The sequence below is a fragment of the Colletotrichum orchidophilum genome (assembly GCF_001831195.1).
Source record: "Colletotrichum orchidophilum strain IMI 309357 chromosome Unknown Scaffold_227.1, whole genome shotgun sequence".
Lineage (NCBI taxonomy): Eukaryota > Fungi > Ascomycota > Sordariomycetes > Glomerellales > Glomerellaceae > Colletotrichum > Colletotrichum orchidophilum.
The window spans coordinates 22,708-43,741 of NW_019173183.1; the positions used below are offsets into that span (position 1 = coordinate 22,708).

Genomic DNA, 21,034 nt, shown 5'->3' on the forward strand with positions numbered 1-21,034 from the left:
GCGTAGCAGGTGAGCAAAGGAAGAGAGAAGACAAAAGGAAAAATCAAGTGCCCAATGGATCGGAAGAGGTCGGTGAGAAACGGAAACCTTTTTTTTTTTTTTTTGACGACCTCGACACTGAATTAGACATGCCATACCCCCCACATCACCACCACTGCCTTTTGATTCCCGTTTTTGAGGGAAACAAGCTTGTATCATACCATATTTTGTACGGAGCACAGGAAAAGGGGGCTTTACTTGAGGGAGTCGTGTTTGTATTACCATCCCCACCGACACTGGGACGGGGCTACGCCCAATATCTGACTGTACACCACCGAGATGAAAGGGGGCGGAAAAAAGGATGCTCAATCATAGCCATGTAAATAATACTGGGGGCATTAAATCTCCAAATCTCATCTTCACGAAAAGAAAATACCAATCTGCCGTTGCCTCGTGTGAAACACGTCATGCTTTTCTCAATAGAGCTAGGTTTGAGTTGAACAGTGGTACCGACTTACACCAAAGTAAGGTACTAAAGGCAGACACTTGCCTTTCACGTGTAATTTAAGTAGATCAGATCAGTCATGTATTGCAAGCCATCCGCTCCCAGCAACGCCAGACGATGCCATTTGCAGCCATTTACGATTTCCAAAAGGGGCCGGTCCCTTTCGAATATTATCACCAAGTCCTGACGCACCGCCTCTAGAGCCCCTAAACGCCCAGACAATGAAGCCAAGATGCGCGCCTCTTCCGAGAGAAGGGTATTGGCATCCAAAAAACCAAAAAACCAAGAAAACCCTCACAATCAAACAGGCCAAGGTCAGTTTTGAGTGACTCTACTTCACCGGCCTGCCAATAGCGCATTAGCGTCCCAGAGGAGGACCCTCTCATCCCAGCCGACGGTAGCAACCCAACCGCCGACACCAAACAGACACCAGTCGACACCGACGACAAACTCGGTATGCCGGTTCATCACCCCGACCTGCGCCCCGATCTGCGCCCCGCCAGCCGGACCCGTAGGCGGCGCGTTGGAACGGTCATCCCACAGCCTGACCGTCATATCATAACTCGCCGTCAACAACAAATCGCTCGCGTGCGGGCTCCACGCGAGCCTCCTGACGGCGTACTCGTGCCCCTGCATGACAGCCACCGGTCCCGCTGCGGGATTCCGGATGTCGAATGTCCGGACGGCGCGGTCGACGCCGCCTGTGGCGATGACTGTGTCGCGGTACTTGTTCCAGTCGTGGGTGAGGATCTCGGCGGGCGCGGCGGAGGGGAAGGAGGGGCCCGCGGCGTGGACGGGGATCATGGTGGTCAGGTGGTAGCGGGAGGTGACGGGGGTGCGGAGGTCAAAGATGCGGATTTGGGAGTCGGAGGAGACGGCGGAGATGATGTGTGGGTTGGATGGTTGGAAGGAGGCCGAGTAGGTGCAGTTTCCTACGGGGAGGGTGCGGAGGGAGTGGTCTCGGGTCGGGGACCACTGATTGCGCCTTGGGTCAGCATCACGAATTGTCTCTCTCGCTGTCTCTCTTTCTCTCTCTCGCATGGGGGGAAAGGGGTCCGCAACTTACTACTTTGATCGTGCCGTCCCACGAGCTCGAGACGAAGGTGTCCTTTGTAATGGGGCTCCAGTTGACGGAAAAGGTCTCGCGCTTGTGTTCGTGAAAGTTCATGACGGGGAAGTCCTTTACGCCGAGGTCGAAGAGCTTGATGGAGCCATCGCCGCAGGCGACGACGAGCTGGTTCTCGTTGATCTCGGACCAGGCGAGGTCATATTGCGAATCGTTGGTGTCGAATCTGAGCAGGAGATGGTGAGCTGTGAGACCAGGAAGATTAGGAAAGGGGTAGCGGGGGAGGGCCTCCTCACGTCGTCTCGACCTCGATGCCCCGCGCCGTCAGCCCGAGGCAGAAGACGCGGCCGTTGCCGACGATGCCAAAGTTGGCCGACGATGCAACGGCGATGCGCGAGTCGTAGTAGGGCGAGTACTTTACGGCGTAGGGGTTGTAGCCCTGCGTACGGAATTCGAGCATTGGGGCCATGGCGGGCGGGGGAAGCAAGTCGTCGCAGAGCGAAGCAGGGCAAATGCGCGATGCGGCCCGTGGTTCTTTTGCTCGAGCGGGAAAAGGATTGGTGATTTGGCACTGGCGGCGGTGCTGACCAAACACAAGGATCTATCCCACACATACGGATACACACAACAAAAAGGCATATGAACGCGGGCGGGATAGCTCTGCCCGGTCGATGGTAACATCATCCGCGCCCGATCCGGGGTACCTCGGCAGACTGGGGGTGGCAGGCGGGTTTGCGGGCAACCGCCAGTGGGTGGTGCGGATGGCGGGGCAAAGATGCAGCAATGTCAAAGATGCGATTATCGGGGGGCGCCATGTTAAAGACGTCCTGGGGGTGGGGGATTAGCACGTGCTTTCGCGCTCCCCACGCGCCTCCTCACTACGCCCTTCGGAAAGACATTTGCTAGCAACATGGATCTGGACCGATGGAGTTTCGTCGGTTCGGTTTTGGACTCGAGGCATTCCCCTTCAAAGTTTATATTGGACTGACTGGCATTTCTATCTCTTCATGACGTACCATAGGGTCGATTTTTCGTGTTATCCTTGACTAAGATACCTACGTCATGGACTCGTTTCTCATCAGGAAGAAGCGGAAGCTCAGTCAGGAGGAGAAGCTGACGGACGATGATGAGCCAACGGAAGTGAAATTGGCCATTCTCTCTTCTCTTCATCCGACTTTGGAGCAAGAGGTGCTGTTGGACGTCCTCTTGGCACATAATGGCTCCGTCGCGGAATCGCTTGAGGCACTCGAGGCGCCAATCCCGGCCAAAAAGTCGAATGGGGTTACTGGTGCCCAGAGTTCCCTTCGGCACTTTGCCGTGAAGTCTGAAGACAGCGGCAACGGTCCTGCCACGCAACCGAAGAAGAAACTCATGTCCAAGAAGGGGGCCACGCTGCACCTGTACGATCCGGTGGACATTGCCGAACACACGCCATGCACCGTCGTTCACAACTTCCTCCCGCCAGAGGAAGCCAACGACCTCTTGCGAGAACTTATGACGGAAGCAAAGTCTTTTGAGAAGAACGTTACGTTTAAACTATTCGACAATGTCGTGGCCAGCCCGCATACATCGAGCTTCTACGTCGAGAGCTACGACGAGATACAAACGCAGAAGACGGACTATCTCTACAACGGCGCCAAGCTGAGTGACATCCGCCGCATCACGCCGCAGCTCGTCAAGGTCAAGCCCAAGGTCGCAGAGGCTGTGAACCAAGAGATCCAGACAAGGATGGCGACGCGCTACCCCGGGGGCAAGAAGCTGCGGTACCAATCTCCGAAGCCGTGGGCTCCCAACATGGCCTTTGTCAACTGCTACGACGGGCCGCAGGAGAACGTCGGGTGGCACAGCGACCAGCTGACCTATCTCGGCCCCCGCGCCGTCATCGGATCGGTGTCGTTGGGCGTCGCGCGCGAGTTCCGCGTGCGGCGGATCATCCCCAAGGACGGCGGCGGTGGCGAGAACGGAACCAATGCGACGACGGCGGCGGCCGAGGACGCCGATGCAGAGGGCCAGATATCGATCCACCTCCCGCACAACTCCCTCCTCGTGATGCACGCCGAGATGCAGGAGGAGTGGAAGCACAGCATCGCGCCGGCGCAGGCCATCGACCCGCACCCCGTCGCCGGCAACAAGCGCATCAACATCACCTACCGCGATTACAGGGCTGACATGCACCCGCGCCACACGCCCAAGTGCGATTGCGGGATTCCGTGCGTGTTGAGGGTCGTGCAGAGGAAGAAGGAGAACCATGGGAGGTACTTTTGGATGTGTCACGGGGGCAATGTGCCCGGCAAGGACAGTTGCTCCTTTTTCCAATGGGCCCGGTTTGACGACGATGGCATTCCTATATGGACTCATACGAATCGAAAACTCAACACTTGATTTTCTTTTTTCTTTTTTCAGCGCCTGGAATTGTTCCACCGTACTGAACGCCACACCCAGATATCAGTACCCGCCGCAGCCGGTTTAGGGGTTCACGTATCCCGGCTGATGCTCAGTCTTGCCATCGACCTGGAGAACCTTCAGGCTCTTCAGATCCACTCCATCGAGAACCCGCACGTTGACGGGATGCAACGTCTTTGACCACTTGTACCAAAACTGCGCCCGTTCCACCAGAGCACTCTGCTCTTCGTCGGTCAGCGTATTGGACTGGTTGGTGATGGAAACGCCGCAGGTCTTGCAAAACGTCTTTGCGAGAATGTGGTGGCCAAAGATGTACCGACCAATCTTGTCGTCGTCTCCGGTCAGTACGACTTGGTCGGCGTTGGGATACACCCAGACGTATCCATTCTATCCACCACAAAAAAAAAAAAAAGTTAGCAAAAGTTTCTCCCCCCCGAGGCGGGCGGCAATAGGGCCTTGGCTGACTCTTTCGCAGATGCTGCAGTTGCACTCGATGATTCTGTCTTCGTACGTCTCGTCGATGGGCTTGCTGACGACGGCTACCGTCAGAGCGCCACAGTGGCAGCTGCCGGTGTAGAGCTTCCCCACTTCGACCTTGGCCGTCGGCTCGGGGCCCTTGTGGGCGTGAGATTCGTACTTGGCGCCGTAAGACAGACCGTCGTAACTGCAAAGTCCGGTCAGTCTTTTTTCTTGGAATTTTGGGGAGGGGGGTTGGTGGCTGCATACGTCGTCTTCTCCATTCCGAAAATATCGAGGTCTTGGATCGAGCGCACCTGCATGTATGTCAGCTCTAGGTTCCTCTCGGACAGATCTTGAGACAGAAAGGATGCAAAAACTCACATTCAGGACTATTCCCTTGGGGGAATCCGCCATGATGGGCGTAGCACAGTTTCCACAGAACTTTTGGCCATCGAAAGTCGTCAGCATTACAGACACCACAGACAACAATTGGTTGGTCAACTGGGTGGAGGGGATCTTTGTTTGCACGCGTTCTTTGTCCCGGCTCACCTTGTGGGTTATCTGGCCTGGACCAAAGTTGTACGTCGAGAGGTCAGCCTCGGCGCCCTTGACGAAGCGCAAGTCGTCACGTTTGGGTTGGACCCATAGGGTCCCCTTCTTGGAGCAGATGCTGCAGTTGCACGCGCTGGCGGACTTGATCTCTGGAAGTTCGACCTCGTAGACGAAGGCCTTGCAGTGGCAGTTGCCGCGGTAGGTCCGCTTAGGCTCTTCGGTGGTAGTCATGTTGGTAGATGGTGATGGGAGAAAAAGGGTTTCGGTCAATGCTTAATGAGGTGTACGAGGATGTAGAGACGAAGGCATGAGATTAGAATTTGAAAAGGCTCTTTGCACGGTTCTTTATAGACTCGATCGAGAAGCTTCATACCTTATCGAGACGAGCCAGGAGCTGAGGGAACTCTCCCTAGCAATTAGTGTGCGCCACAATTTGTTGAGACAAGTACTCCGTAGGGTGGATTGATTCGTTGTGGAACTTTCCCGCAACTCGGCACTGGGATAAGTTTCTACGCGGACATTGAAAGTTACAGACACGAGTATCTCGGACGAAGCTGCCGGCCGACGGCGATGTCTGTCGCTTATCCGTGCATCTATCTGTCTTATAATCCGAGTCACCGACATGACTCGGGCTGTGAACGGTGCTGACGGCATGTCATGGTGCAACACACGGGGTTTCTACAAGTATCGTCCGTGAACGCCCAAGGAGACCGCTAGCTACATTTACGAGGCAAGGGTGTATGACCCAGCGAACTGCTTTTTGGTTCTGGGGCCAAGCCACAAACGAACGCCTCTGCGCGACTGGGAACGAACGCCAGATTCCCACGTTGTCAGGTGACTCTGTACACTCGTGAGGTGGGATGGCGTCGTCTCATTCCCCCGGGCAATTCAGTATCTGAATGACAGACGACGATTTACCCCGCACCAAAGGGGCGTTGTAAAAGTCAAAGTATGGCTAGATAATGTTCGTGGAGACCTCTCTGATGTGTTTGGTGTGAGACATTCACGATATGCCAAGAGGGTCCCCGTCGTGAACCGGACCTGCATCATAACTACCGACATCTTCACCGCGTGCCCTTTGGTGTGGCGGCGGGCGTCTTACATTCGGGCATGCAGACCTCGGTTCAGCTGAGACTTTTTGAGAGTAAGATGAGGCTGGCGACTAGGCGATTAAGCGAGCGAGTTAAGTAGACAGAGAGACCGGCAGGCAGCAGGCAGCAATAGATCAGGGATGGCCAGACGTCATTTCCTCCTCCTCCCCAAGTGCAACGTTCAAAATGAAGAAGTTGTTTGTTGAGTAGACAGTGGTGGGTTGGTTGGAGCTCTATCTCGAGGGTGGTTCTGTTGTGCTAAGCGAGGCTCGTTTGGCGTTGATGATCTGGCATGTTGGGGATGAGGACGAACGACGAAATACGAAATACGAACGTGGGAGGTTCAGGTTCGGGACGGGGCGATGATTGTTGAGATGAACCGCCCACTTCTAGGCAGGTTTTAGGTCATCCTTCCGTCCGATCGAATGGGGCTTTTGGTGCCGTGGATGGGGTGCCGGGTGGGGACGGGCCCGTCGGAGGGATTCAAAACAAAAGAAGACGCCACCTCGACGACGTTCATCGAGGGCAGCGCATCTTTTCTCGTATCGTTTGGTCGAGAAACAGAATTGGACCTTTCGCGTTAGACAAATCTCGATTCGAGTGCTGTCGACGACTTTCCCCATCGGACTTGAGCGACTTTCTGATGTCAGCCGGTGTCAGGAACGGAGCGGTGGGTCCGCCGGCTTACACCCACCTCCGCCGGCCACCGACCGATCAAAAGTCCGCGCCCGGTTTTGCCTTGATCAATCATCCCCATAGTAGAGAAAGAAGAAAAGGAGGGAGCATTGGTTTTCAGTATTCTGTGAGGTTTTTTTTAGTTTCGCATGTTTCTCTACGAATCCCCTTCCCTGATTGTCAGATTGCTCCAGTAATTGCGGTCAATTTTTGCTTTCCCTCCCTCCTACGTAAACAGGTGAACGTGCAAAGACGCCATATTGCCCGTGGGCTTTCAATCTAACAAGAACGGTTTCTAATCGCTTAATCAGTTCCGCAGCAATATCTCCGTCCAATCAGCGGGATGCAAAAGAACGTCGCCAAGATCTAGGCGCAACGTTGGATGCTTCCCAAGTTCGTCTCATTGAAGGAGATTTCCCCTCCCCCCCCGCATAGAGATTCGAATCACATCTCGCAGGCTTGCACACATTTCAGCCCCCCCCCCCGTTCAAGCTCCCGGGATCATCCGTCACGTCACCTATTCCGCTTACAGGTCCGTACAGGCTCCCGTAAACTCCGGGGACCCGTCCGCGGATGACAACCTTATTGCAACGGCTATTGTTCAAGTCCACATAATGGAGCCCTCCCGCCATGGGCCACTTTCCCCCTTTTTGACTTTATTCATTCCCAAGTCGAAATGATAAATAATCGTGTTAATGACCGCGCGCGCCCTTTTCCACATTCCCTCTAACCCGCAGCCCGCCAAGCTTGATCAGCATCAGCAGGTTGCACTTCTAGCGGCATGGCTGCCGATTCCACTTTCTGAGACCTTGTTTCTCGTCATACCTGTATAATGTGGAAACTTCATACCTCCCTTTACATGACGCTGCGTTGATTGCCCCCAAACTAACATGGTACAGTTCTTGGTAAAAAAGTTTCTAGGTTACCTTCCTTAATCATGACGCTGGTCTGCGGTTCCGTTTCTTGGGACCTGCTCTGATGGGAAGTCACCCGCCGGCAATTCGTTGCATCGCATACGACGTGATATGGCTTGGCGGCACCGAAAAGGGGAGTCCAGCTGCGGAACACAGCAGCAAGCGACAGGGCACAGAACAAAGCAGGTCCTCGATTATCATCACCCTCGGTATTCGGTTGCGTGCATGGGATAGATGGTCCAAGTGGGTGATCTGCTTGCTAGGCAGTGGCAGGGTGCTCCTATACACAAGACGCCTGCCGGCACTTTTCTTGAAAACTTGCCGTGGAATATAGGGAGGAGGAGAATGGCCAAGATCTACAGGTCGTCATTCCCCGCTCCCGGCCTGCCAGGGAGGAGAGGAGTGTCATGATCCAGTTTGGTAGTAACGATCTGAAGGGCAGGCAAGTTCTGATGGAAAACGTTTCCGCGCTGCCCCTACCTGTTTGAATATTATGTATAGAAGCTGGTCCTTGCCTCTTGCCCCAATCTTAAAGAGCGGGAAGGACATCTGTTCCTCTTCCTTAGTCCTGGCTTCGCTTATTTGCTCTCTCTCCTCTGGCCATCAATACTCTGGTATCCAATCTTTGGTGTCGAAGTTTCGGAGCTGCCCTTCCGCTTACTCCCATACCATCAACCTCAGACTCTGTTACGTTGTCCTCAGACAAGCATCCAGGCACAGCAGTACATAGCGACGTGGAGAAACGCCCAGTTGCCCTTAGCACCAACAGGAAAGATGGTGCCGATAAATTCCCTCGCCGCGGTTGCAGCCGCGGGCGCAGCTCTGTTCTCGACAGTTGCAGCTCAGTGCGCGAGCCTCACTCCCGTCGCCCAGCCCCAGATAGCCCCGGGGTACTCCGCGAAGCTCATCCTGAACCAGCTGCAAAAACCCCGCAGTCTACAATTTGACACACTCGGTAACCTGCTCATCGCCGAGCAAGGGGGCACGGGTATCAAGTATGTCAAGCTCACAGACAATGGAGGGACGAACGTTTGCGTGGCTTCTCAGAAACAGCTCATCGCCAATGCAAACGTAAGTGGCTATACCATCCTGACTGTGTCTTTCTTTCAGCATCATCACTGAACTTTGGCTAGCTCGCTCACGGATTGGCTCTGTCCGCCAATGGCAAAACCATTTATGCGGCGACGGCTTCCGAAGTATACGCATACCCTTACGACGCTGCTGCTGGCACTGTTGGGCAGGCAAAGCTCATCATCAATGGCATGACGCAAACTGGCCACCAGACCCGCACTTTGCTGATTCCCAAGGACAAGCCGAATGTCCTGCTCGTTTCCCGCGGCTCCGCTCCGAACCTTGACCTTCCGACTGCTGAGGCTTCGTCCGGCCGCAGTCAAATTCGTGCCTTTGATCTGACAAAACTGACGGGCAGCCCCGTGGACTACACCTCGGGAGAGCTCTTTGGATGGGGACTGCGAAACACCGTCGGTGTTGGAGAGAATCCCTTAGATGGCGGTATTGTAAGTGTCTACCGCGCACTCGCCGAGACTTCCGTAAGCTCACGTTACGTCAGTGGTCGGTCGAGAACTCTCTCGATAACATGGCGCGCAACGGCGTGGACATTCACAATGACAACCCTGGCGAGGAACTGAACTACCATGGCAGCTATAGAGCGGCGTCGAACCCCCACAAGGGTGCCAATTATGGCTATCCCAACTGCTTTGCCGTCTGGGAGACGAGTACTGTCACGGGTGTACCTAATGTGAAAGTGGGAAGCCAGGTCATTCAGGGAAATGCGTCTGGCAACGTCACAGACCAATACTGCCAGACTGTTCCTGTCCCACCGCGGCTCACTTTTCAGGCTCACATGGCGCCCCTGGACATTAAGTTTTCCCCCAATGGATCATCCGCATACATTTCCTTCCATGGCAGCTGGTGAGTGCTTCCGAAGCGTGGAAATAGTCCAACAAAAGCTGACGCTCTTGATAGGAACCGCTCTCCCGGCGACGGCTATCGCCTTAGCAGGGTCGACTTCGGTGCCAATGGACAGCCTATTGCCGCGTCGACCAGCAAGACAGCCGAGGTCAGGGTTGCATGGAACGTCAACAACGCTGTTTGCCCTGGAAGCTGCTTCCGACCTGTTGGTCTTGCGTGGGACAAGAAAGGCAGATTGTTCATGCTTAGCGACTCTACCGGCGAGCTTTTTGTTCTTACGGTGCCTGCTTAGAAGTCGGGCAAGCCGTGGCCGCTCTTACGATTGAGATAAGGTTGGGGGATTCCTTGGTTGGAATCTGATGAGCTTCTTGCTGCCAAACGCGCTTTTCAACGGTATTTCTCGCACATATTTACCCTGGCCAGCCTGGCAATGACGATAGTTTTGACAGAGCGGTCCTCAGACTTTTGCGATCCTAATTAAATCCTAGCTAGGCCATTTCTAGACATATTTGGCGTGCAATCGTTCCTTTTGTCGCTAATGTCAACGGGACGCTCAGACTGAAGTTCAAATTGACAAGGGAAACGCTGCGTGTCAAACGAGTCAAACGAAACAGTTCCTCCCAACGAGGGTCCCCAAGACAGACAAGCGGGGAAGTTCTGGGTCGCTGTCAGTGGTTGCTGTGCAGCAACGCAGAGCTCGACCTCCTTGCCGCGGCCCGGACTTTGGTGGGCTAAACGGGGGTCTCCCATAGTCCAATGGGGGCGCTAGCAGTGCCGTTTTTTTGCCCAGTTAGGGAAGGCGCTCTCTGTGCTGCGCTGCCCACGCCAGAATCCGTGTTTCCCGCGATGATGTGCGCCAGGCAGGCACGGCGGGCATGACAGGCACAAGTGCAGGCGCGAGTGTTAGCTTCTGTACATCGAAGATACCTGCCTAGGTGGGTGGTGTCGCGCAGATGCAACTAAAGGCGCAGCGCTCCAATCACACTCTGCATGCCCGCCCTTCAGTCTCACCCGTCCCGTCCCTCCGTGCCTTCCATCCATCCATTCTCTTCCATCTCTCTCGTCTCCCACCCTTTCTCTCAGCCTGAGGTGACTAAGGAACCTCCTCCCGCATTCTTCCCAGATGGGACTGATCCATCGCACCAGACATTGGAATTGCCATTCATCATCCCGCCATTTCGAGCTGTGCTGATACGAGATATCGAGCGCCATTGTCGCCGCCGTCATCGACTCGACGCCCCCGCCAAGCGCTCGGAATCTGTCTCAAGCCTTGCGACGCTGCAACGTCGGAGCCCAAGCCGTCCAACCAAGACGCCGACGCGCGCGCTGTTCGGCACGACCTCTGGTGCTAGCCTGATCCTTCGTTTCCACGTCTCTGCGTGGATTGCACCCCATCGCCGCTTGGCCGCACCATCCGACAACGCCTGCGACATTCTTACCAGCCGTGCAGCCCTACGACCGACCCAACCGACCGACCCAACCGACCGACCCAACCGACCGACCCAACCGACCGACCGATCATCATTGCGCTCCTGCAGGCGATTGCCCTACGACTACGCGAGTCTAACCGTCGCGCCGCCGCCCTACCTCATCACGATCTACCTAGTTTCCGACCGAGGTAGGCACACGATGCCCGTCGCTCGTCGCCAAACCACGGACGGTGTCGTCGTGGTTCCTGCCACGTACGGCGGCTTCTCGAGCCTCTCCGCCGGCGCGATAGTGGGTGTCACTCTCGGTGCCGTCGCCGGTTTCCTGCTCGTCCTTTGGATGGTTTACACCTGTCTCAACTTCGGCCGGCCGGTCGAAACCTCGTCCTCATCGGTGTACACTGGCACCGCCTCAGCCGTCTCGGTGCGGCGTTCCAAGAGCCGACATCACCACCGCAAACATCGCAGCCCGCGGGCGAGAGTGATTGCAACGGAGCAGGTGCGGGTCAGAGAGAGCGTGAGTAGGCCGCCAGGTCCCGTCATTATTGAAGCGGCGCCCCCGCCAATGCAAGAGCGGAGACACAGTAGGGTACCACCGCCGAGGGTTGTGACGGACGATGAAGAGGACGAGGTGGTGGTGATTGAGGAGCATTCGCCGGAGAGGAGGAGGCGCCGCCACAGTAGCTCGCGGCGGCACAGCCACCGGGGGGAGAGCCGGCGTCGGAGCCGGGACTACTGAAGTTGGCGTCTCTACGTCCAGATCGCGTTGTTTTTCTTCCTAGCGACTGGTTGTTGTTGGGAAATATTCTGTAATAGATCTAATGCGGAGCCGTAAGTGCGGCCTGTTCACGTGAGCGATGAGCGATGTTGTACGACTTGTTTTGTTGGGACAGACGGATATACTAGGGTGGTGCGCGTCAAACACAGACATGGGTATTGGAGAAATCGATCGGAGCGGGAAGGAAAAGATTGGGGAGTAGCAGATGGAAGATGGGGTGTGGGGTGATGACTCTGGATGCGAGAGCTGGATGGGGTCGAAGACGTGTTCGGTTTCGATACGAAAGCCCGTATTCCATACCTTTGGATGTGGTTCGTCTTGGTGTTTCCCGAATACGGTAGGTTTGGTGATCCCATGATCGTTTATCAAGCCCATGGGTGTGCATTGCCCGGAGCGCTGTAGCGCTGCCTCGGTAGCCGGTGCGCGCGTGAAGAGACATTTGAATGAATATTGGCAAACCAAGGGCTGTTACGGTCGAGCATTTGGGGGAATCGAGCGCAATTCAACAGTTGAGACAGTGATCGATACCAAAGCGCGGATATAATCTTGACTAGTTTTTTCACACTTCGTTACATTGCTCCAATATATCAAGGCCATCGCGGACAACGCAGACCAAGATCGCGCCAGTCTACTCAAGAGGGCATTTTCGCGCCTGTGTACTGCTGGCCACTTGCAGTCGGGACAAGGTCACTCTTTGGCATGCGTAGCAGCTATTCTGTGTGAGGAACGAAATCGACGATGCTCCTTGCAGAAGCGGGATGGATGTACCCAGGCGTGTTCTTCCCCGTCAGGTCAACCTAGATGAGGTAGCTATGCACTGGCAGGTGCTCGATGGGATTGGCCAATGACGGCAGCAGGAGCTGCATTTCACATGCTTTCCCCGGACTGCCTGGGAGGGTACGCCATGCTCCAAATAGTTTCAGAATGACATCACCTGCGAGCTTCGGCTTCCCGGTCGTGGGGAAGGGCGCGGCGAGAAAGCATCCATCCCAGAACAGACACACTACTTGCACATCCATTGACGAGACAAATCAGACAAACAGGCACGGTCACAGGCACGTTCCCAATCCAGCAATTGGCAGGAGGACGTCCACTTGCACTCCATTCCATTCCGAGTCTGCCATTTTCGACGCTAGTAGACTATCTGACTCTCTGAGAGCTATTTTTTATTTTGGCTTGTGAGACACCATAGCTCCCACTCCTTCCCGCACCCGACTGATAGCTCCTACTAGCTCGGGGCCTCCTCCCCTTTTAACCTTTCGCCTTCCTCCCTTTCTTGTTTCCGTGCTCTTGTGACGTTTGTCTTTCCCAATTCGACGTCAATCTTGCATCTTTGTGGATAACAACTCCTCTGCAAAACATCACGACTTGCCTCGACCCGGCTCCAGTGAACGCAATCGTCAAATCCTCGTTCATAAGCCCAAGTCTACGCTGCGACATACAGCCCCGCGGCAGACAGAAAGACCTCACCGACTCGACGCTGACACGAGCGCAAGATGGATCACCCAGGTACGCAGACGTCACCCATACGGGACAGCACTTACTGCTACCACCTGCACGAACCCCGGCTGTAGATCATGGCCGCCAAGAGACGCCATCAGTCACGCCTGCAACCCAGAGCTGGGGATGGTGAATCTTTAGTCGCTGAGCCGCTTCCTTACCCCCCAAATGCATCATCTAGACGAACTAGAGTGTTCTTACTGACAACGCCCGGTCTAGTCAAGGAGATTAAGACCGTCATCCGGGACCTGGTCCAGGGATCACCCGAGAAGCAGCAGAGTGCCCTCTACTCCAACTTCACCGAGGACGCCTCCTTCACCCACCCCTTTTGCCATGTGCCATCCTTTGGCAACGTCCAGATCCCGTTCCTCTTCACCATCAACTCGCGCTGGTTTGTCCTCATGATCTACCGCTGGTACCGGATCTTGAGCCCCAACATTGAAATGGAGATTGAATCTTCCGGTACGTGCCTTTCGTTGGCCTAACCGGCGGTCTTCATCGGAGAGAGCGTCTTTTCAGAAGCACTATTGAGAACTTCAGTACACTACAGAAAGAAATGCTAACCCCCTTGGTAGTCCAAGACCAGAAGACCAACCTACTCTATGTCAAGATGCGCCAAGACTTCCGCTTGTGGTTTGTCCCCTTCTACTCGGCACCCGTCGACTTCGTCGTCGTCCTCCGCTTAGAGACCCGCACAATCGACGCCAACGGCAACCCGCTGCCACGCGGATACGGCGACGCCGCCTCCGTCGGTACCCGTCAGCGCCAGTTCATCGTCAGCCAAGAGGACCACTACCAGGTCGGCGAGTGGCTCAAGTTTATTGCCCCCTTCTTCGGCTACTGGGCCTGGCATGTCTGGACCCTCTTCGCAACGCTGCTGTGTGTCGTCGGCGCCTTCTTTGGATACCCCCTCACCTTGCTTTTTGGCCAGATGGCTGGCCCCAACAGTAATGGTAACGGGCAGGAGAACAAGCGGGAGTAGGACGCCAAGACTCGCGACCTGTTAATGAAACTGTCACTGCAAGAAATTCGAAGTAATCCGAGCGTGTGATGAGTTATGGACCTTCGCTGTGTGGACATTGAGTGAAAAGAGGCCTCTTGTTCAAAGTATGGATATTTCACCGGCATGGTATTGGGCCTGTACCGGTCGCAAAAGGCCGTTGACAAGGGAATTGAGGCATGTTTAGCAACTACGTAGGACAGTGAACTATGAATTGTGGAGCACGACGTTTGGTTTGATCATGTTTACCGTAGATACGAGGTCAAAACATATATTGAGACTGGAAAAACACCAAGAGGACCAAAAAAAGAGGGCTGCGAACTCGTGGCCCCTGACGGACGCTGATACGGCGGCCAGTTCAAGCACCAGACCAGTCGGGTACCAAGGCAGGTCTGATGGGAGTGTTGCGGAACACGCACCTTTTTTAGTACATGTGATGCCGGCGTGTCCCTATTCCTTCCATTTGGAAGCCCGCTTCCATAGGGAAAGAAGGGATGCCGGGCGTCAACCTGCTGTTTTGTCTATTGTTGAATGAATCACGTATTGATTGAACGGCGTGTGACATGCCAGCAAGGCGGCAACTGGGTACCTTCCTTATACGTACGTAGCTGGATACCAAGGAAAAGCTCGATAGAACACTGTGGGCTGGGTACCTATCTCATCACTAGTGAAGTAGGTAGCAATCGCGCGGACAGATAGCATTGGAAGATATGCGCCGTCAATGTGAACATCATTGGTCAAGACATCAACGAGTCGCGAGCTAGAGTGTCTAGGGGACGCAAGCTAGAGCAATTACTTGCTCATCATATACATCACGACACGATCGACATGCAAATCAACATGGAAAATAAAGGGGGTGAAAAGAATCCGTTTCCTCATCCATTCCAACAAGGAAACGAAGCATGTAAAAAAGGAACCGGCAAGTCTCGCTGGCTCACCGTCTTCTCTCTCTCCCTCTCTCTAGGTACACTCTCCCCTCCCCCGTATCTACCCTTTCCCTTCCTTGCCCTTGCCTCTCTTCTCACTCGCTTTTCGGGGTATACCAAATTCAGACTGCAAGCAACAGATTTTTCCTTGCGCCCACGGAAACCAGCCTCTCCCCACCCCCTAAGCCCCCCTACACAACCTCATTCTCGCCGTCCACGCTGTATATTCACCAAGACATCCTCGCCATATACATCTGTCCTCACCGAGGTTTCCTTTTGGTGTGCATGTGTGTGTTTTGCCATATTAAGAAAGAAAAAAAAAACTGTCCTGCCCTGTCCCTCCTTCTTTTGCCAATCCGGTTCGTCAATGAGGAAAAAAAGTCTTGCCTGCCATCCCTGCTTTTTCTGATCCATTTTTGGGGCTGTGTCCGTATCCTTTGTACGGGCGTGGTCGTCACATAATAATAATATACTTTGGTCATGAAGCCTGGCATCTCTCTCGCTCTCTCTATGTCTGTCAGAGAGAGCGCACGGTGTGTCTGACACGGAGGCGTCAACTGAGATATCTCCCAGAGGCCGCCGGCGTCGTGACCTATACACACACACGCCAGCCCTTCCATTTTGGCGTTTCCCAGCCGTTCGTTTTGTGTTGGTATCATCATAAGGGCTAGTAATGCTGTAGCACGGAGGCGTCATCTTGAATAATCTCTGTCCAAGAAGCCGCCGGCGTCGTGCCTTTTCCTTTTTCTTCTTCCTCTCCTTTTTTGGCCCTTCTTGTTTTTTCTTTCATTTTTATTTTTCATATCCCACTTCGCCCGTTGGCGTTCCCGTTCAGACCCTGCTGCTGCTGCTGCTGCTGATCCGGGGATTGTTGCTGTAGCTGTTGCTGCTGCTGCGCCTGCGACTGCTGCTGCCCTCCAAAGAAGAAGCCGTCGAAAATGGCCAGCTGCTGGCCGTCGCTAAAGTCGTGGTGCATGTTGTCCCAATAGAGGCCGAAACCCAGATCGAGCTGCGGCGTCGTCACGTCCCCGGACCCGCCGAGCTCGCCGTTGGGGTTGCCGCCCTGTAGACTCTGGAAGAAGTCCATGGTCTGTATGTCTGGGTAATCCACGCTGTACGATGACGACCCTTGCTGCTGCTGTTGGTTTAAGAAAGAACCGCCGCTGCTGGTCCGCTGTGCCGCCACCTGACGTGGCACCGGTGGCGAGGCCACAAAAGAAGGGTCGATTTCCGAGGGGCTACCCTGGCTAGGTGCCATCATGTTGCTGAAGTCCGTTGCGCGCGGGGAATGGCGCGGTGGGAGGTCGCCGGCGACGGAGAGGCTCGGCGAGGAGAGGGTGTCGGACAGCGCCAGGTCCATCTGGAAGTTGCCCTGCGACGACGACTGGTGTTGCTGGTGACGGCGGCGCGGCGCGACGCTAGCTGTCGATGTCGACGCCCCGTCGCCGGAGGCGGAGCTCCACTCGAACTGTCTCTCGCGCATCTTGCGCGGCGGCACCGAGTTGAAGCCGCCGGTCGAATTGGCCATCTTGATGGTGGCCTTTGCGGTGCGATCAAAGGCGTCGCAGCAGGTCTCGGCTGGCGGGCACTTGTCGATCAGGTCGGTGAAGACGGACTTGGCGGCCAGAATGGTGAAGTCCACTTCATCCATTGTCTATGTCATTGCACATTAGAGCTGCTTCTGTTGATTCGAAACCAAAAGGGGTGACATACCAATCGGCTTCTGACAATGGGCGAGTGCCAGATGGCGTAGAGGTAGGATATGCCGGCCATGAACAGATGATGAGTCGACAAATAAGTATAGCTGACCAGCCCGCTCAGGTGCAGTTGGCGGTAGATGCGCAGGATCTTTTGCCCGGCCTCGGCGACCTTGAGATAGATCCTGTCCTCATCTTCCCGCAGCTCCGCCTGAAACGCCGTTGGGCTGTTCACCTCATTAGAAGTGTTGTACTCGCCCTCGAACATGGCGGGCACGCTCAGACTCTGGCGGTAGAGCATGATGATGGCCTGCCAGTAGTTGAGTTCCAAGAACTCGGTCGAAAAAGCCACGCCCGTCTCTTCCCGCGTCGGCGCCGAGTTCTTCCACTGGTATAGCCTGCGGTCAATATCGATGCGCCAGGAGCGGAACGAGTCGAACTTGACGAGGAACGGCGACGGCAGGTGGGTGTGCATGTCCGAGTTGGTCAGGTTCTGGCCCGAGGCCCGCACGACCTGCGTCTGGTTATACTGCAGCACTTGCAGGATCTCGGACTGCAGCAGCCGCAGCTTGAAGTAGTGATAGGCTACATGCTTGTAGCTCGGCTCGGACGAGTCGGCAGGCCTCTCCAAGAATCCCGTCGACGCGATGTACTGATCGTCCAACAGCGAGGGGAACTCGGTCGTAATGACCTGGTCGCTGATTCCGAATGGTCGTCCGACACAAGTGCTCACCAGACGATCCAGGGAGTAGGTGCACCACCAAAGCCTCCGCCTCATGTCGCGGATGTACAGCCGTCGACCCCTCTCGCGTGACTGGGCGTTTCTCGCTTCGTTCACTTCGCCGTTCTCGTCCTTTACTAGATCTCGCATTGCCGGTTCCACGTCGCTCCCATCTTCATAATGCAAGCCTAGATCTACGGCTAACCGCACAGCAACGCCAATGATGTACCTGGTAACTCGTCAAAATCATGCCTCACAGTGTGCTCAGCTGTTCAGGGGTATAACTCACCACAGGCCAGGTGGAACGGGTCGCAGGAGTGCAAAGTTGGCCAACAGCAGCACAGCTTGCAACACTTCCAAGCCACCGCCGCTATTACCAAGGCAAGCCTCGAGATGCACGATGGCGCTCGCGTGGTACTCCTCCGGCTGTGCCTGGCCAAACTTATTCGCATCCGCTGGGTTCCGCGGCCCAGCGCCTGAGCCCTCAGACTTCACCGGCTCGCCCACAATTACACCGCATCCAATCGCAAAGACCATGTTCAGCATGTACAGCTCTCGGGGTCCCTTTGGCCCACTCGGTTCAGCGTACGCCTGGTCGAACATGTGCATAAACTCCCCTCGGTGCAGAATGGGGATTTGGGGATTCGCATGCTCAAAATAGAGAGTCACAAGCCTCATCCCCACGTCTTTGTCAGGGAAGTTTGCCGGCCGGATCGTGGGCTTCGTGTGCAAACCGAAGAAGGAGTCGCGCATCGATGTGCCGCTGCCGATCGGTAGGCCCTTGCCCCCGATTCGATCCTGCGTCCCGTTGTGATCCGACACGGAGTATTGCACAGCGGCGAAGACCACGCGATTGAAGGAGACCCCCGAGGCTGATGCCAGTGACCGCGGTTTGGATGGGCTGACGATATCAAGCATCCCCGTGCCACCGCTCTCTGCCTTTTTGGCCTTTTCCAAGTCGGGGCGGTGCACGCTGTTTTTGGCTGGCCCGGGCCCGTCAATACTCTCGGAGCGCGCCGAGGGGGCAGCATCAGTCGTTGACCTTGCGATCTCCGCACCAGGGCGTGAGCAGAGCTCCAGGTTCTCAGCAGGTGGAAATGGTATGTTATGGTTGGCGAGCAGAGCTTCTAGCTGCTCGATGCGGGTTTCTAAGTAGAAGACGTAGCTGTACGACTCACAACATTAGCATTTGCTCGATATCAGGGCGACGCTGATTGCGCAAATATGAATGCGCGCGCGCACCAAGCAGTCCCAGGCATGGGTAAGTTACACGGTGAAGTGGTTCATACCTTCTCGGAATCTCTTTCTTGGTGATGGGGTCGTAGCCCACGCACGCGACGCCAGCCTTTGCGCAGCTCGCACAACTGGGCAGTTTCTGATCGCATCTGTTCTTCCGTAGGCGGCAGCGGTTACAGGCGCTCACGTTGCGGAAGTTGCTGCTCTGGCCTGCCTTTCCTCCTCCGCCGCCTCCGCCTCCTCCATTCTTGTCGGCGGAAGCCAGGGTCGCGCCGGCATTGGCCATTGGATCGTTTTGCTCGGCTGCGGACGGGCTCTGGTCGATGCCAGCGGAGGGGGGCGGGGATACATCGCCATCGTAGGAGCCTTGGCGCGGGCGCTTCGTCGGCTTGAGGGTGGGCGATGGCGGTGAATGGGCCGGCATTGTTTGTATTCAATGTCGCTTTGATCGGGAGGTATCAGACGGCTTTTCGGAGAAAGGACGGGGCGGGGAAGATTGGGACGAGAGGGTTGGGATTGTATTTCCGGAGGCGCGGCTGCCGGCCGGGTCGGGGGGTGCGTCGGAGGCGGGTTACAAAGCCGAGTCCAGACGAGGGGGGAGAGTAGGAAGGACAAAACGCTCTGTAAGCTTCAAGATGAGCGCAGGTCCCTCGACCAGGGCTGGCGAAACGTGCCGTTTGCAAAGGAGTTGGAAGAGGTGAGAGTGGAGGTGGGAAAGGCTGGGCGTCGGTGAGGCATACAAAAGTGTTGGAAACACACTGCTATCGCGACGCTATCTCGACTTGCACAGTGACAGCTCCACACATCATTCAGCAGTGGGCACAGACGGTAGGAGAAGGGGACCTCTTGTCTCCTCTACCTTATCCTAGCGTACTCGGGCGGCGCTAGAGGCAAGGGTCGGTTCTAGACTGGAGAGACGTTGACGAGGGGGGTTCTCTGCAACGGAGTGGCGGGCGGGCCTAGGACTGGCAAAGAAGATCGAGACTGTGACGGTCACGAAGTATGTACGGATTGACAAGCGACAGCCTTCAGCTGGGACCGGTCTGGATGTTGGGGATCTGACCGAGATTCGAGTCAAGACTGCGCATGTCGAGCCGGTAAGAAGACAGGCGGAGAGTGGACGGCGGAGGACGGCGGCGGCGGCGGGATGCAGCACACCAAGCGAGAAGGAGGCCCGGTAGCTTGTTGTAGCGATGGGAAAAGAGAGAAAGTAATTCAACGGCGGTGGGAATTTCCGTACGAGACAAAAAAGGTCAGTCTACCTCAAGACTCGAGCTGCGCTGCGGGATATGCGCCGCAGTACCTTAGGTGAAGAAAGAGGCGGGCGGGCTGACTACGACGTTATGGGGAGGCGGTCGGTGAAATGACAAGAGCAATCTGAGGTAAGGTAGATAGATGGACGGGCTGGCGCGGGTTGATTGACGGACAGACGCGCTAATCGGAAGGAGCCAATCTGCAGCCGGCGATATTGGTTTTCGTTGACCTAAGCACCTTTTTTTTTTCTTGTCCTCCAGCTGATAAGGAAAGCAGGAAGAGGGTCCATTGTGCGGATGGATACCTGGTACTGGGCCGGTTGTAGCTCGTGGTGCGCCTGGCACGGAAAGTGGAGGTCTGGAGACAACTGGAAGTGAAGGACTGCAGCAACATCAATTTTTTTTTTAACCTTTTACTGAATCTACGGGTACACTTCGACTTGATGAGCCAAAGAGAAGAGCTGCATATCTCATCAACGAAAGTGCATGCGGTCAACGACTAAATCTCTTATTAATACTCTTCTCTGTCTCATCCCCCCCCCCCCCCCCCCCCCCCCCCCCCCCCCCCCCCCCCCCCCCCCCCCCCCCCGCCCCCCCCCCCCCCCCCCACCCCCCCCCCCCACCCACCGACCCCACCACCCGCACCCACGACACACGCACCCCACCTCCTCCCCGGCGGCCCCACCCCGCCCCGCCGGGGCCGCCCCCCCACCCGGACGAGACGGACCGCGCAAGACGTCGTGTCCAGGCAGATGCCTGATACGCACACTGAGGGAGGGAGTCGCGGCGTCATCCTCCTCCGCCGCCTCCTCAAAGTCTCTGTACGGAACAGGCGGGCCGCCGGCCTGCCACCCGCACCACGCCATCCTCCGGACCCGTACACCGGGGGGCCAGATACCCCATCAGCGCGATCCTGGCCG

At 55.9% G+C, this 21,034-nt stretch overlaps 6 protein-coding genes across 6 annotated transcripts; 3 read left to right on the forward strand and 3 right to left on the reverse strand.

The window, feature by feature from the left end:
* Nucleotides 1–820: 820 nt before the first annotated feature.
* CORC01_13979 (WD repeat domain-containing protein) lies at nt 821–2,019 on the reverse strand (the record flags this gene model as incomplete). The annotated part of the gene is made up of 3 exons (XM_022625593.1): nt 821–1,459; nt 1,551–1,776; nt 1,847–2,019. The coding sequence occupies 3 exons, from the start codon at nt 2,017–2,019 to the stop codon at nt 821–823; spliced, it is 1,038 nt and encodes a 345-aa protein (XP_022467902.1).
* Nucleotides 2,020–2,612: 593 nt separating this feature from the next.
* Nucleotides 2,613–3,932, forward strand: CORC01_13980 (GRF zinc finger; the record flags this gene model as incomplete). Its single annotated transcript, XM_022625594.1, has 1 exon — nt 2,613–3,932. One exon carries the CDS (start codon nt 2,613–2,615, stop codon nt 3,930–3,932), a length of 1,320 nt encoding a protein of 439 aa, XP_022467903.1.
* Nucleotides 3,933–4,016: 84 nt separating this feature from the next.
* CORC01_13981 (glutathione-dependent formaldehyde-activating enzyme) lies at nt 4,017–5,195 on the reverse strand (the record flags this gene model as incomplete). Its single annotated transcript, XM_022625595.1, has 4 exons — nt 4,017–4,340; nt 4,419–4,617; nt 4,680–4,726; nt 4,794–5,195. 4 exons carry the CDS (start codon nt 5,193–5,195, stop codon nt 4,017–4,019), a joined length of 972 nt encoding a protein of 323 aa, XP_022467904.1.
* A 3,223-nt stretch (nt 5,196–8,418) lies between these two features.
* CORC01_13982 (uncharacterized protein) lies at nt 8,419–9,868 on the forward strand (the record flags this gene model as incomplete). Its single annotated transcript, XM_022625596.1, has 4 exons — nt 8,419–8,715; nt 8,778–9,161; nt 9,215–9,576; nt 9,631–9,868. The coding sequence occupies 4 exons, from the start codon at nt 8,419–8,421 to the stop codon at nt 9,866–9,868; spliced, it is 1,281 nt and encodes a 426-aa protein (XP_022467905.1).
* Nucleotides 9,869–11,205: 1,337 nt separating this feature from the next.
* Nucleotides 11,206–14,263, forward strand: CORC01_13983 (uncharacterized protein; the record flags this gene model as incomplete). Its single annotated transcript, XM_022625597.1, has 3 exons — nt 11,206–11,683; nt 13,501–13,743; nt 13,857–14,263. 3 exons carry the CDS (start codon nt 11,206–11,208, stop codon nt 14,261–14,263), a joined length of 1,128 nt encoding a protein of 375 aa, XP_022467906.1.
* Nucleotides 14,264–16,006: 1,743 nt separating this feature from the next.
* CORC01_13984 (fungal specific transcription factor) lies at nt 16,007–19,285 on the reverse strand (the record flags this gene model as incomplete). The annotated part of the gene is made up of 4 exons (XM_022625598.1): nt 16,007–16,861; nt 16,921–17,854; nt 17,915–18,790; nt 18,915–19,285. 4 exons carry the CDS (start codon nt 19,283–19,285, stop codon nt 16,007–16,009), a joined length of 3,036 nt encoding a protein of 1,011 aa, XP_022467907.1.
* Nucleotides 19,286–21,034: the final 1,749 nt, after the last annotated feature.